Below are 15,207 nucleotides of genomic sequence, written 5' to 3' on the forward strand. Positions count from 1 at the left end.
CAAGAAAAAGCAAATCACACAAAGAAACAAAACACAAACCAAAGTAAAACAACAGCATAAAAAGAAAACCAAACCAAAACAAAAAAAGACCCAGAAAGAAATAAAATATACCTGCTAATCTGGCTGCTAATAGCCTTATCTGCTGGTAGTCCAAGCATGGTTGTGCCCAGAGCTCCTGTCATGTTCTGTCAAATGCCAAATACCTCCCCTAAGAAAGAGGCCCAAAGGGAGAGAGATCGTTGTTTCCTGAAGAAAACCCCGATGAACGTTTACTTCCTTTTTAGGAAGTCCCCACTCTGTTGCTTTAATGTTCCTGTGACTGTACTGTGAGTCTGGGAAACCACTGACCTGCTGATGTGCCTGTCTCTGTTCATACTCCATCTTAACCTCTGTTTTGTCTGAGGCTACATCTTGCTGTGCACTTACTTGAACCAGTTTTGAACTTCAACCAACAGTTAAACTGAATGGAATTACCAGATTGCAGTATTTCTTCTGAAACTGAGTGGTCTTGAAACCAGGAGACAAATTCCTGGTAGTCCTTCAAAAAACCTTATTTGTACCCAGACACAGAATTTATGTGTCTCTTAAGGTCTTCCATGTGAACACATCATGCTCTGCAATCTGAAAATACTTACTTACTTTTTTTCTTGGCATAGTTTGCTAGCTCTGCAGAACATACTTTATTGTCAATTATTAAAGTAGGTTGAAGGGGAATTATATGACAGTCACATTATCAGTGGCTCACAAGTCAGGAAGTAGTTTTACTGTTGGAAAATGTATTGAGGTTACACAAAAGTTATCAGACTGGTGTGCACTGCTCATCATTTTGTTGGCAGCAACAAAAGAAAACTTAGAAGAGGAAGGCAGTTCTGATACAGTTTTAATAGAGTGATAACAGAAGATTAGAGCAATGCACATCAGAAAAATGTTTGCACTTATCTATATTTTTGTCTGAAATAGAAATAGATACACTCAATCCATACATGATATTTCTGAATTTATAATTATTTAGTGCAATTAGTGGCAGACCAGCATTAGTCCTACATTTAGTTAAAGAAACTTTCTGGTGCCCAGCATCAGGGTCACTTATTTAATAAAATAACAGTGAAGACATGGTAGAGTTGGGACCTTCTTTTAGATACATACACTCCAGTGTCTGTTTTCTAGTTGTACTGAAAACATGAGTTGTTCAGCAGAGATTCAGGTTAAGCCTTCCTGGCTCAGCCTCCCGGCATTCTCAAGAGTTATTTAGAACAACTGATTGCTTAACAATCAATATAAACCTTGGGAAAAATATCTTGCTAGGAGAGCTGAGTTGATTGTGTCATCTCCATGGAGATGGAGCTTGGATGCAATATCATGTGGAGCTGTCCCAGATGGATTCTGCTTATTTGCTCATTTAGTTTAATATGTCAATAGCCTTATTCTGGAATCACTCTTCTGGTTTGATTTAATTCTTCCTTAATAGAGTAATTAGTGGACTTGAAATTCATAGCTTACCATAGGCTGAATTGGTTTTTCAGTGTTCAGTAAGACTTTCAAAGTATTTGCAAAGCATTTACTTAACAGTACAGAATCTTACAGAGGTTTTGTTTAGTTTTGTTCCTAAATTTAGACTATATGGCTTTCTCTTAGCATGCACATATGTCTCCCCCTTGGGAGTGGTAAACAAGAATAATTAGTAGCTGTAGTGAGGGTCAGATAAAGTAACAAGCATCTGCTCTTAAATAGTTTACCAAGGTTGTCCTGATACAATTCTGTAAAAGTAAACCAAGAGCTACACTATGAATAAGTTTGTTGTTAAAAAAATTATTTCTTCATTCAAGTTGTGTTCTGTTCTGCTCCTTGCTGTTTTTTCCATGTCATTAATTTGATTTATTATTCAGACCTTCTTTCTGATTGCATCTTGCCCTTCCTTTTTTCACATTTTCCCCTTTCTCATTGTCTTTTGTAAACAGCACTATAACTCCATAATGTTTTGAGAGTCCTGTTCCAGACACTGGTTTTAAATTAGGAGAGATAAACTGTGTGTTCTCAGTGGAATATTGAAACACGTGGTTGCTCCCATTATTGATGTATTTCTCTTCTTCACTTTAGGTGCGCTTAATGATCACAGATGCTGCAAGGCACAAGCTCCTTGTTCTAACTGGCCAGTGCTTTGAAAACACAGGAGAACTCATTCTTCAGTCAGGATCCTTCTCCTTCCAGAACTTCATTGAGATCTTCACAGATCAAGAGGTATGTTTAGAAAGTCTCCCATGAATTGTAATGTGCTGGCAGAGATTTCTAGAAGACCCAAAATGGGTCTCTGTCTTGTTAGAGTTAGCATAAGCAACCTGATGCTGTTGCTCTTTATTCTTCATTAATAGGCTTTTTTGCAAAATGTTTCTTTATTTTACTTTAGTTTTCATGTAAATTGCCTAACAAAATAACTAAATATTAATTTGGGAAATTAAATTACAACTTTCAGAAAAAGAAAATCAAGGAACCCTCAACAATGGAAGGAGATAGTGCTGTATTTAAAATACACAGGTTTTTTATATAAGGTGCACATACAAAGCAGTCAAATTGTACTTGACCTGAGGTTCTTGCATGTGGCTAACTAGTAAGTGGCATTAATAAGACAGAGAGTGGCCATCAGAATAGCTGTATTTTTTGCACCATCTATGAGCTTTTTTATAGTAGTGTTTAAAATATGGCCAGTGAATCTGTAAAACGTGTGATTTTTACATACCAAAAAGATAAGCATGAAGTATACCAGTATTTAATGCCATTTCTTTCATAACTTGTTACTTTGCTCTCTTCTTTAATGTGCCTGCAGTAGTGGGTGTGCAGGGCACACTCGCATGGGCTATGAGTAAGGCTCATTTGGCTCATTTCTGTGGCTGGCAGCGTGCTCACCAGCCAGCTGGCATGGCTCTCAGCAAGTGTTGGCTTCCAGCCTATTGTTTCTGAAGCCTCGGGGTCTCAGTGTGTCTGCAAGCTTTCATGAAACTGAAGAAAGATCATGTTGCCATACTGCAGTTCATGTGTGCAACATTTTTTTAAAAATTGAAACAAAAAATTAGAAAGAAAGGTCTAGAAAAAGTGGTTACTCGTTTTCTATGTGGTGATGAGATGGAAGAATTACTGTGCTGTACTGATCCTAGTGGACTTGGCAGTGCCAGATTTACAGTTGGACTCAATGATCTTAAGGGTCTTTTGCAACCCAAACAATTCTATGATTCTATAACCATGTACAGTGGAGTAAGTGTTTCTGGCCTCTGCCCATTTTTACGTCACTGGGCTGAACCTGAACTAAGGTCAAGGAATGTGCTTGCAAATAAGTATCATTTTGGGAGATACTTGTATAAAGTCTAATTCAGAAATCCATCCCTAGCATGCAGAACTCCCTTCAGGCAATGCCTAAAAGCAGAATTTTCAATTTCTGCTGTGTGGGAAGGTGTAAAGTGTCTCATTCCCCTGCTTCTGTAACAACAGCTAGAACAGGAAGACCTTTCTTTGTACCTTTGTGGTTCACGGTAAGAAGTAATACTGTGTTTTCTCTGAGAAGCCAACTTACTGTTTGTCTTCACTAGCTGTGACACCTTTAAAACGTAAGGATTCTTCAACAGATGTCTCTCAAATGTTTGAAAATACATTCAGGTTTACAGGTATATTTCTTTGCTCACAGAATGGTTTTGAATTTGGAGAAGAGAAAGAATGGCTACCTCACTATGTTACTGTCTATCCCTAATGTCACCATTTGAAATTCAAATCCATTGATACTTTTTCTGAGGCATGACTGAACTTGCTATTCCCAACAGTTATGATCTATGCCTCAAATAAACTTTCTTGAATTTTTAATTAGCCTGGGCTTCCAGTGGCTTAACACTGCCTGCATTATGCATGCCAACTTTTAGGAGCAAAAAAGTCAGAATTTAGAAGTATGAAGCAGAAATCCAAATATGGTATAATATAAACTGGAGAGGACTCACTCCAAACCTTGACATGGTATATCCATTAGCCCAGTATGTTATCATATAATTTTTTAAAATCTAGACAGAAAATTGGCCCTTTGTGAGAAGCAGTGTGTACTCAAGTTTTATTTCCTTATGTGTACAACAGACTTGGATTTATTTTTTCAGAGGAAGTGATCTTTTATTATATTTGGCTCTCCCTATAAATGTGTTTTCAACCCTGATCAGAGACATATCATAAGGAGTACTGTTGAGATTGTAAATCCATTTCAAAGCTGTCATCTGTGCTGCCTCTTCTGCAATAAAAACCAGCAATGGTTTCCCTATTGTCCTTATCTTTCAGCCTTTTCAGCCTCTTCTCCATTTATTCTTTCTGCTTTTTTTTTTCATTTGCTGTCATTCAGACAGGGCCATGTCTGACATATTTATGAGATTTATTTATACTCCTGTCAGATGGTTTGGACACTCAGTAATGATGATACAGGAAGGTAGAAAATATTTATTTGGGGCTTTATTTATCTATTGGATGGACTTTTTTTATAACAGCCAGTGCACCTTTGTTGAGTTCTATGTTTGGTAAACGCTAAAAATAAGTTATGTAACACAAAGAAAAAAGTGAGACCTACACACAGAGAGGCCCAAAGAGATCTAGCACAATCAAACATCATTAATCTTTTATATATTCATTTCCTCTGTAGATACAGCTTGTGGTCCAAGAATTTCCAATTATTCAGCTGTAGTGTTACCTATATCATCCTTACGAAAACTGTTCTTAAAGCTTGAACTGACAACTGAGTCTCTGCAAAGAAGGTTGTGGTATTTTGAATGATGATGTGCTGGCATGTTTTCTGCTGACATTTTATATCTGAATACTTCTTTATAGAAGTTTGGCAGTCTCTTTGTTAAGGGCAAATAGAGCAGAAATGAGCTACATTTAACTGAATTGTCAGTTAAAAAAATCAAATGAAAGTATCTGTGGAAATGAGATAAGGTAAAATATGTCATACTTTTTCATGTTTGTCTACTTATCTGGGACCGTCAAATACAGGATTTTTTTAGTTTAGAGTGGAATAGAAAACAAGTCTTCATACTGTGGCATGGAAATTCGTATTTTCTGTGCCTTTATTGCAGCAGTTGTTTCTGGTGGGTTAACTAATAATGTCAAAATTAATGGAATTACTCTAGATTTCAAATTTTGTGGTCCATGAGTTTTAAATCAAACTAGTGACAAGAGCATTCTTAATTTTTTTTTTTTCCTTGATCTTTCTCTGGCTCTGGACCTTGTAATCTCAGAAATACAAAACTTAGAATCATAGATTCATAGAATTGTTAAGGTTGGAAAAGGTAAATTCACAGAATTGTTTGGGTTGGAAAAGATCTCAAAGATCATCAAGTCCAACTCTTACCCAACGCTGCCAAATTCAACACTAAACTATACCCCCAAGCACCACCACATCTACACATCTTAAATACCTGCAGGGATGGTGACTCATCACTTCCCTGGGCAGTGTTTGGCAACCCATTTGGGGAAGAAATTTTCCCTCATACCCAATCTAAACTTCCTCTGGTGCAATTTGAGACCATTTCCTGTCATCCTGTCATTTGTTACTTGGGAGAAGAGCCCAACACCCATCTGGCTGCACCCTCCTTTCGGGCAGCTGCAGAGAGCAATAAGATCCCCCCCAAGCCTCCTTTTCTCCAGGATAAACAAAATCAGCTCCCTCAGCTGTTCCTTGTCAGGCTTGTGCTCCAGACCCTTCACCAGCTCTATTGCCTTTGTCTCGACATGCTCAAGCACCTCAGTATCTCTCTTGGAGAGAGGGGCCCAAAAACTTAAAACTGTTTCTATTTCTGAAGTACTAACTCATTTCTTAATCACAGATTCACAGAATCATTAGGGTTAGAAGGGATGTCTGGAGATTATTCAGTCCAAACCCTCTGCCAGGGCACCCAGAGCAGGTGACACAGGAGAACATCCAAGTGGCATAGGAACATGTCCAAGCAAGTGGATTTTGAATGTGTCCAGAGAGGGAGACTTCACAGCCTCCCTGGGCAGCCTGTTCCAGTGCTTTGCCATCCTCAGTATAAAGTTCTTCCTCATATTGAGGTGGAACTTGTTGTGTTTTAGGTTAAGGCCATTACTCCTCGTCCTGTCACTGCACACAACTGAAAAGAGTCTGTCACCATCCTCTTGACACCCGCCTTTGAGATATCTATATGTATTGACAAGATCCCCTCTCAGACTTCTCTGGACTAAACAGGCCCAGCTCCCACAGTCTCTCCTCAAAAGAGAGATGCTCCAGTCCCCTCATCATCTTTGCGGGCACTGCTGGACCCTCTCTAGCTCTTTGTCTTTTGTGAACTGTGGAGACCAGAACTGTACACAGCACTCCAGATGTAGTCTCACTAAGGCTGAGTAGAGGTCATCTCCCTCAACCTGCTGGCTACACTCTTCCTGGTGGAAGGAATGGTACTGACTTTTCAGGAATGGTATCCCCTAGGGATACCATTGACCCTCTTGGCCACAGGGACACATGGCTGGCTTTTAGACAACTTGTCATCCACCAAGATTCCCAGGTCCTTCTCTGCAGGGCTGCTTCCCAGCAGGTCAGCCCCCAGCCGGTTACTGGTACTTGGGGTTACACCTCCCCAGGTGCAGAACCCTGTACTTGCCTTTGTTGAACTTCATTCTCTACACCCACTTCTCCAGGCTTTTGAGGTCATGCTGAATGGCAGCCCAGCCTTCAGATGTATCAGCCACTCCTCCCAGTGTCATCAGCAAACTTGTTCAGGGTCCATTCTATCCCTTCATTCAGGTTGTTGATAAACAGTTTGAATACAATTGGATTCTCCTTGGCTGATCACAACTCTCTGAGCTCTGCCGTTCAGCCAGTCCTTGATCCACCTCAGTGTCCATTCATCTAACCCACATATCCTGAGCTTAGCTATGAGGATGTTATGGGAGACAGTGTCAAAAGCCTTGCTTTTGTCAAGGTAGACAACATCCACTGCTCTCCCCTCGTTGACCCATCCTGCCGTGCCATCATAGAAGGCTGTCAGATTGGTCAGCATGATTTCCCCTAGGGGAATCCATGCTGACTACTCCTGATGATCTTCTTTTATTTGCGTGGTGATGACTTCCAGAATGATCTATTCCATCACCTTTCCAGTGATGGAAGTGAGGCTGACTGGCCAGTAGTTTCCTGGGTCCGTCTTCTTGCCCTTTTTGAAGATGGGAGTAACACTGACTTTCCTCAGTCATCAGCCATCATCCACCTCTCCTGTTCTCCGTGATTTTTCAAAGAGTGCCTTAGCAACATCTGCCAGCTCCATCAGCATATGTGGGTGTATGTCATCAGGAGCCATGGATTTATGGATCATAAGTCTGCCCAGTTGATCTCTAACACAACCCCCTACAACCAAGAAGACTCTTCCTTTCTCCAGCCTCCCTTATCTCCAAGGTCTGAGGACTCGCCTCAGCAGTAGAGACTGAGGCAAAGACGGCATTCAGTAAGTCTTCCATAACCAGGACATCAGTCTGATTTATCAGTGACCCCATATTTTCCTTAATCTTCCTTTTGCTGCTGATGTACCTGTAGAAGTCCTTCTTGTTGTCCTTGATAGACCTTACCAGACTCAATTCTGGGAGGGCCTTGATCTTCATTGTTATATCCCTGCATACTCTGACAATATTCCTATAGTCCTTCCATGTGGTCTGTGCCTTTTTCCATATCCCATAAATTTCTTTTTTCCTAGAAGCTCCCTGCTTATCCATGCAGGTCTCCTGACCCCTTTGACTGATTTGTTGCTCACAGGAATACACGGGTCTTGAGCTTGAAGGAAAGGTGCTTGAATATTGACCGAGTGTCTTGGAGCCCTGTGTTTTCTAGAACCCTAAACGATGGGATTCCTCCAAGTAGAGGAAGAGAGGTCCTTGAAGAGGTCTAAGTTCAGGATTCTAGTGCTGCTTACTGCTTTGCTTCTTCCCTGCAGGATTCCAAGTTCTACCATCTTACGGTTACTGTTCTGAAAAACTCCCCTGCAGCCAATCTTGATAAATCTGGGAGCAATACTGGCTTTTCAGGAGCTAGCCTGCAGAAAGACCCACAGTAACGATGGTGTGGTGGAATATATCCCATGAGAGAAGGAGGAAGGACGGCAGCTGCCCTTGGGAGGATGCTGGCCTCCTCTGTGTTGCAGTTACTCTCTGCTTGTTAAGAGGTTGTACTTAGTCCTTTAGATATTTGGCTGTCTCTTCTGGGTGGACTGGACTAGCAGGGAGACTCATGAGTCCACAAGAGAGATACAGTGGTAGCTCAGGCTGCATTACCCTCGCAGTCCTCATACCCTCTCAGTATAATAGTTAGTACCATCCTTCTATAAAATATGGAAGAGGGAAGAGGAAACCTTGGATACTGTCCTTTGGGCAGTACTGACCAGAAATAAGGTCCTCCTTTGTACTTAAAAAAATACAGCAGTAAACTAATTGTGGTAATATGTTACTTTAGCTTCTAGGATGGGGACTCACCAGTGCAGAACTAAATGAAAAAGGTTTTATCTATCTGGTCAGGAAATACTATGTGTTGACATTAATTCTCACTAAAAAAATGAATTTGTTTGTATCTTCTTGTGTTTTTGTTTTATAACTCTAGATTGGTGAATTACTGAGCACCACACACCCTGCCAACAAAGCCAGCCTAACTCTTTTCTGCCCTGAGGAAGGGGACTGGAAAAATTCCAACCTGGACAGACACAACCTTCAAGACTTTATCAACATTAAACTCAACTCAGCTTCCATATTGCCTGAGATGGAAGGACTCTCTGAATTCACTGAGTATCTGTCAGAATCAGTAGAAGTGCCATCACCTTTTGACATTTTGGAACCTCCAACCTCAGGAGGTTTCTTGAAGCTCTCCAAACCCTGCTGTTACATTTTCCCAGGGGGAAGAGGGGATTCTGCATTGTTTGCAGTGAATGGATTCAATATGCTTATCAATGGAGGATCTGAAAGAAAATCTTGTTTTTGGAAACTTATCCGGCATTTGGACAGGGTAGATTCCATTCTGCTCACTCACATTGGAGATGACAATCTGCCAGGAATCAATAGCATGCTTCAGCGAAAGATAGCCGAACTAGAAGAGGAACAGTCCCAAGGGTCTACTACCAACAGTGACTGGATGAAAAATCTGATCTCACCTGATTTAGGCGTTGTGTTCCTTAATGTACCTGAGAACCTGAAGAACCTGGATCCTAATTTTAGAGTAAAGAGGAGTGTAGAAGAAGCTTGCTTTACTCTCCAGTATTTAAATAAATTGTCTATGAAACCAGAACCTCTTTTCAGAAATACAGGAAATACCATTGACCCTATCATTTTATTTCAGAAAATGGGAGTTGGCAAACTTGAGATGTATGTGCTTAATCCTGTCAAAAATAGCAAAGAGATGCAATATTTTATGCAGCAGTGGAGTGGTACTAACAAAGATAAAGCTGAATTCCTGCTACCAAATGGCCAAGAACTAGACATTCCGTTATCCTACTTCACCTCTGTCTCATCCCTGATTGTGTGGCATCCAGCTAACCCTGCAGAAAAAATTATCCGAGTTCTGTTTCCTGGAAACAGCACCCAGTATAATATTCTAGAGGGACTAGAAAAACTCAAACACTTAGACTTCCTTAAACAACCAATGGTTACACAAAAAGACCTAACTGGGAACATTGCTAGTCCAGCTGTGAAACAAGCAAAATTGAAACAACGAACAGACAGCAAGGAGAGTCTCAAGCCTGCTGCAAAGACACCACCAAATAAGCCTGTCAGAAAGGAATCTAAAGAAGAAACACCAGAGACAGTGAAGCCTAGTCCAGTACCAGAAAAGCCTCAGAAGCTGGAAGGCAAAGAAAAAGTTCCAGTTAAAAAAGAAAAACCAGCAAAAGTAGAGACCAAACCAATAGTGGTGGAAAAAGACATAGCAAGTAAGGAAGAACAACTAGTGAAATCTGAAATTCCTGAAAAAATTCCTGAAAAACAAACTACAGATGTAAAACCGAAAATGTCAAAGGAGAAGACAGTGAAGAAGGAAGTCAAAGCAAAATCTGAAGAAAAGAAAGAGGAAAAAGAAAAGCCAAAGAAAGAGGTTTCTAAAAGAGAGGAGAAAACACCCATCAAAAAAGAGGAAAAACCAAAAAAAGAAGAGATCAAGAAAGAAGTTAAAAAAGAGGTGAAAAAGGAAGAGAAGAAGGAAACTAAGAAGGAAATAAAGAAAGAAGCTTCAACAAAAGAAGCTAAAAAAGAAGCTAAAAAAGAAGAGAAGAAGGAAATCAAGAAGGAAGACAAAGAAGCCAAAAAGGACATCAAAAAGGTTCCTAAAGAAACAAAGAAGACAGCTACTCCTTCGAGTGAAGCCAAAAAGCCAGCAGCAAAGCCGAAACCACAAAAGAAGGAGGAACCTGTTAAAAAAGAACCAATACCTGCTGGAAAGCCAAAGGAAAAAGGTAAAGTTAAAAGTGTGAAGAAGGACCTCAAAGTCAGTGGAGCACAAGCTGCCCTTGCAGCAGTTGGAGCCACAACTGTAGCAGCTGCAGAAATTACAGGTGGTGGAAAGGATCTTGAAGCAGAGAGATCCCTTATGTCTTCACCAGAGGATTTAACAAAGGATTTTGAGGAATTAAAAGCTGAAGAAGTAGAAACAATAAAAGAAACAAAATCTCAAGTTGCACTTATAAAGGATGATCTGAAACTCACTGACACAGTACAAAAAGACACCTTTGAAGTACAAAAAGAAAAATTGGATAATGAAGGACCTGCCGAGTCATCTGATGAAGGCATAACTACCACAGAGGCTGAGGGTGAGTGTGAACAGACACCTGAAGAATTGGAACCAGTGGAAAAGCACAAGGTTGATGACAACGAAAAGTTTGAAGATGAGGGAACTGGCTTGGAAGAATCATCTGAAGCAGGAGATTATGAAGAAAAGGCAGAGACAGAAGAAGCTGAAGAACGAGATGAAAATGAAGTAGAAAAAACACAACTGGATGCCACAAAACCATATATAGAAGAATCAAGAAAAATTGTAGGTGGCTCAGAAAAAGTAATGACTCAAGTAGATGCTAACATTAAAGATGAAAAGTATATTGAAAAGGCAGATTATGAGGCATCTGATGAACGGGCTGAAGAAGACAGGGAAGAAGCAATAGAAAAGGCAGAAACTGAAGAGACTGAAGAAGATGAGGAAGACAAAGCAGAAGACATCAGAGATGAAGAGGAAACTGAAAAAACAGAAGCTGAAGAAGATTATGTGATGGCTGTTGTAGACAAAGCTGCAGAATCAGGTGAAGCTGAGGATAAGTATGGCTTACTCATTATTACACCAACTAAACGCTCAGAGTCTCAGTCTCCAGTGATTGAACCAGCTTCTTCTATCCATGATGAGACGCTACCTGGTGGTTCAGAAAGTGAAGCCACTGTTTCTGATGAAGAAAATAGAGAAGATCAACCTGAGGAATTCACTGCTACTTCAGGTTACACACAGTCCACCATTGAAATATCCAGTGAACCAACTCCAATGGATGAAATGTCAACACCCCGAGATGTCATGAGTGATGAAACTAACAATGAGGAAAGCGAGTCACCCTCTCAGGAGTATGTGAACGTTACCAAGTATGAGACATCACTGTACTCTCAGGAGTTCAGTAGAGCTAAACTTTCTCCACTTCCAGATGCTTTTAATGGGTTATCTGAAGGTTCTAAAACAGAGGCCACAGAAGGTAAGGATTATAATGCCTCAGCTTCCACCATCTCACCACCCTCTTCATTAGAGGAAGACAAATTCTGTAAATCTGCATTCCAAGATGTATACCGGCAAAGAGAAAGTGAAATCCAAGGCACTGCCAAATTAGAAATCAAAGAACCCTATCAAGAAGATGGTGGAAAACATAGTTCAGCCGAAAGTCCAGCTGACAGTTTGTCCCCTCCCTCACCTGTTGCCAAAACACCTCTGGGTGAGCGTAGTGTGAACTTTTCACTCACTCCCAATGAGATCAAGGTCTCTTCTGAGTCTGTCCCCACTGCTAAATTGCCTGATGTACACCAAGAAGTTGCTGAAGAGCACTGTGCGAGCCCTGAAGATAAAACATTAGAAGTAGCATCTCCCTCACAGTCTGCTGCTGGTAGTGCTGGCCACACACCTTATTATCAGTCTCCCACTGATGAAAAGTCCAGTCAGCTTCCCTCTGAAACCAGTGAAAAGTCAACAGAAGCTCCTGTTAGCTTTGAGTTCAGTGAAGACAAAGATGAGTCTGCAAAATGCAGAATAAGCCCTATGGATGAGCCCGTGCCAGATTCAGAATCTCCTATTGAAAAGGTTCTCTCGCCTCTGCGGAGTCCACCACTGATAGGTTCAGAGACCACTTATGATACATTTTTGAGTGCTGATTTAAAATCTCCCACCAGAGATTATGGAAGTCCTTCTGAGGGGAAACCTGAAAAAGAAAAATCACCTGTTCAGATGAGCCCAGCTTCTGAAGCAAGCTCTGTAGGCCTCTTCCAAGAAAAACAAGATGAAAAAAGCATGGAATTTATGGTAATTAAGGAAGGTTTCAGCCTGGAAAGGAAAATGGAGGATACAGAACCCAGCAGCTCCCAGTCATCACTGGTCTTGGATGAGCGGAAATTAACAGGTGATCTCTCACCAACTCAAATAGATATCAGTCAGTTTGGTTCCTTAAAAGAAGATACCAAAATGTCAATTTCTGAAGGCACTGTCTCTGACAAGTCTGCAACTCCTGTTGATGAGGTTGTTGCAGAAGACACCTATTCTCATATTGAAGGAGTAGCTTCTGTCTCTACAGCATCTGTTGCTACTAGCTCATTTCCAGAACCGACTACTGATGATGTATCTCCTTCTTTGCATGCTGAAGTTGGTTCTCCCCACTCTACTGAAGTTGATGATTCCCTTTCAGTGTCAGTTGTACAAACACCAACAACTTTTCAGGAAACAGAAATGTCTCCATCTAAAGAAGAGTGCCCAAGGCCTATGTCAATTTCTCCACCAGATTACTCACCTAAAACTGCAAAATCAAGAACACCGGTGCATGATCAAAGATCTCCTGAGCAGTCAGCTATGTCAGTAGAATATGGTCGGGAGTCGCCTGAGCAGTCTTTAGCAATGGATTTTAGTAGGCAGTCTCCAGAATATCCTGCTGTAGGCACTGGTATACACCATATATCTGAAAATGGACCAACGGAAGTAGATTATAGCCCTTCAGATATACAGGAGCCTCCTTTTGCACGGAAGATTTCACCTGTGGAGCAGTCATCTTACTCTCAAGAGAAAGATATTTCAGAAATTATTTCAGTTTCTCAAATTGAAGCTTCATCCTCAACTTCATCAGCTCATACACCTTCCCAGGTAGCTTCACCACTGCCAGAGGAAGCTTTTTCAGGCAGTGTTCCACCCAGAGAGATGTCACTGCATTCTTTTACCTCAGAAAAGGGGCAGAGCCTAGGAGAAAAGATGTCACCAAAATCTGATCTATCTCCATTAACTCCGAGGGAATCTTCTCCTCTGTATTCTCCTACTTTTCCAGATTCGCCTCCTGCAATCGCAGAAGCGGTGTCAGCTAGTCACACACCTTTGTTGTCACAGAGAGTGTCTCCTGTCAAAGCCTTTGGTTATCAGGAAGCCCTATCAAAGCACAGTCCAGAACCTTTACTCAGCCCAGATAAAGAAGATTCAGAGAAAAGCAGCAGGTCACCAGAAGAACTTAGTTATTCATATGAGGCCCAAGAGAAAACTACTAGGTCACCAGAGAATATTAGCTATTCCTATGAGGCAGTTGGAAAATCTACTAGATCACCTCAAGCCATGGATTATTCCTATGAGACAAGCAGAAAAACTACTAGGTCTCCTGAGGCTACAGATTATTCCTATGAAATAACCAGGAGCACTACTAGGTCACCCGAGGGTACAGACTACTCATATGAGATAATTGCAAAAAATATGAGGTCATCTGAGGTCACAGATTATTCTTATCAGGTTACAGGGAAAACCACCAGGTCACCAGGGGCCACAGATTATTCCTATGAGACAGCTGGTAAAACCACCAAATCACCTGAAGCTGCAGATTATTCCTATGAGATAACTGGGAAAGCTACCAGATCACCTGATACTATGGATTACTCCTATGAGACAAGGAAAACCTCTAAGTCACCAGAAGCCGTTGGCTACTGCTATGAGACAACTGGGAGAACCACCAGGTCATCAGAGGGCATGACTTACTCCTATGAGACAAGTGGGAAAGACTCCAGTTCACCTGAAGCCACAGATTACTCATTTGAGACAACTGGGGGAGCCACCACTGGGAGGTCACCTGAAGCTACCAGCTATTCCTATGAAGCAAGTGCGCATTTCACTCCAAGCAAATCGTTAGCAGAATCCCGTCAAGATGTTGACTTATGCCTTGTGTCCTCTTGTGAATATAAACATCCCAAAACTGAACTTTCACCATCCTTTATCAACCCAAATCCCCTTGAGTGGTTTGCAAGTGAAGAACAGTCTCTAGATCAAGACAAGCCACTAACTCAGTCTGGGGGAGCTCAGCCTCCTTCTGGGGGAAAGCAGCAAGGGCGGCAGTGTGATGAAACCCCTCCCACATCTGTGAGTGAGTCTGCCCCATCCCAGACCGATTCCGATGTTCCCCCAGAAACTGAGGAATGCCCTTCCATCACTGCAGATGCTAACATTGACTCTGAAGATGAGTCAGAAACCATTCCAACGGACAAGACAATTACATACAAACACATTGACCCACCACCTGTCCCAATGCAGGATCGCAGCCCTTCCCCCAGGCACCCTGATGTTACCATGGTTGATCCAGAGGCTCTGCCAGTTGAACAGAACTTAGGTAAACCTTTGAAGAAAGACCTCAAAGACAAGACAAAGACAAAAAAGCAGGGTACAAAGACCAAGTCATCTTCTCCTGTTAAAAAAAGTGATGGTAAATCAAAACAAGTGGCTTCACCAAAGCCAGCTACAAAAGAATCTTTAGACAAGATTTCCAGAACAGCTTCTCCAAAAAAGAAGGAATCTGTGGAGAAAGCAACCAAAAATATCTCTAATCCAGAGGTAAAGTCTCGGGTGGAAGAGAAAGATAAGGACACCAAGAATGCGGCAAATACAACAACATCCAAGTCGGCAAAGACCACAACCACAGGTAAAGAAAAATAGCAATTCCCTAGTGTTACGATTTTTTT

General features: G+C 41.3%; 1 protein-coding gene across 2 annotated transcripts in view; it reads left to right on the top strand.

The window, feature by feature from the left end:
* Positions 1–15,207, top strand: part of MAP1B (microtubule associated protein 1B) — a 72,243-nt gene that overhangs the window by 49,403 nt on the left and 7,633 nt on the right. For both annotated transcript variants that reach the window (XM_039566678.1, XM_019281993.3), the window contains 2 exons: positions 2,098–2,238; positions 8,612–15,167. In XM_039566678.1, coding sequence (XP_039422612.1) covers positions 2,098–2,238; positions 8,612–15,167 — 6,697 coding nt within the window. The remainder of the gene's footprint in view (positions 1–2,097; positions 2,239–8,611; positions 15,168–15,207) is intronic.

Source organism: Corvus cornix, chromosome Z (genome assembly GCF_000738735.6).
Source record: "Corvus cornix cornix isolate S_Up_H32 chromosome Z, ASM73873v5, whole genome shotgun sequence".
Taxonomy (NCBI): Eukaryota; Metazoa; Chordata; class Aves; order Passeriformes; family Corvidae; genus Corvus; species Corvus cornix.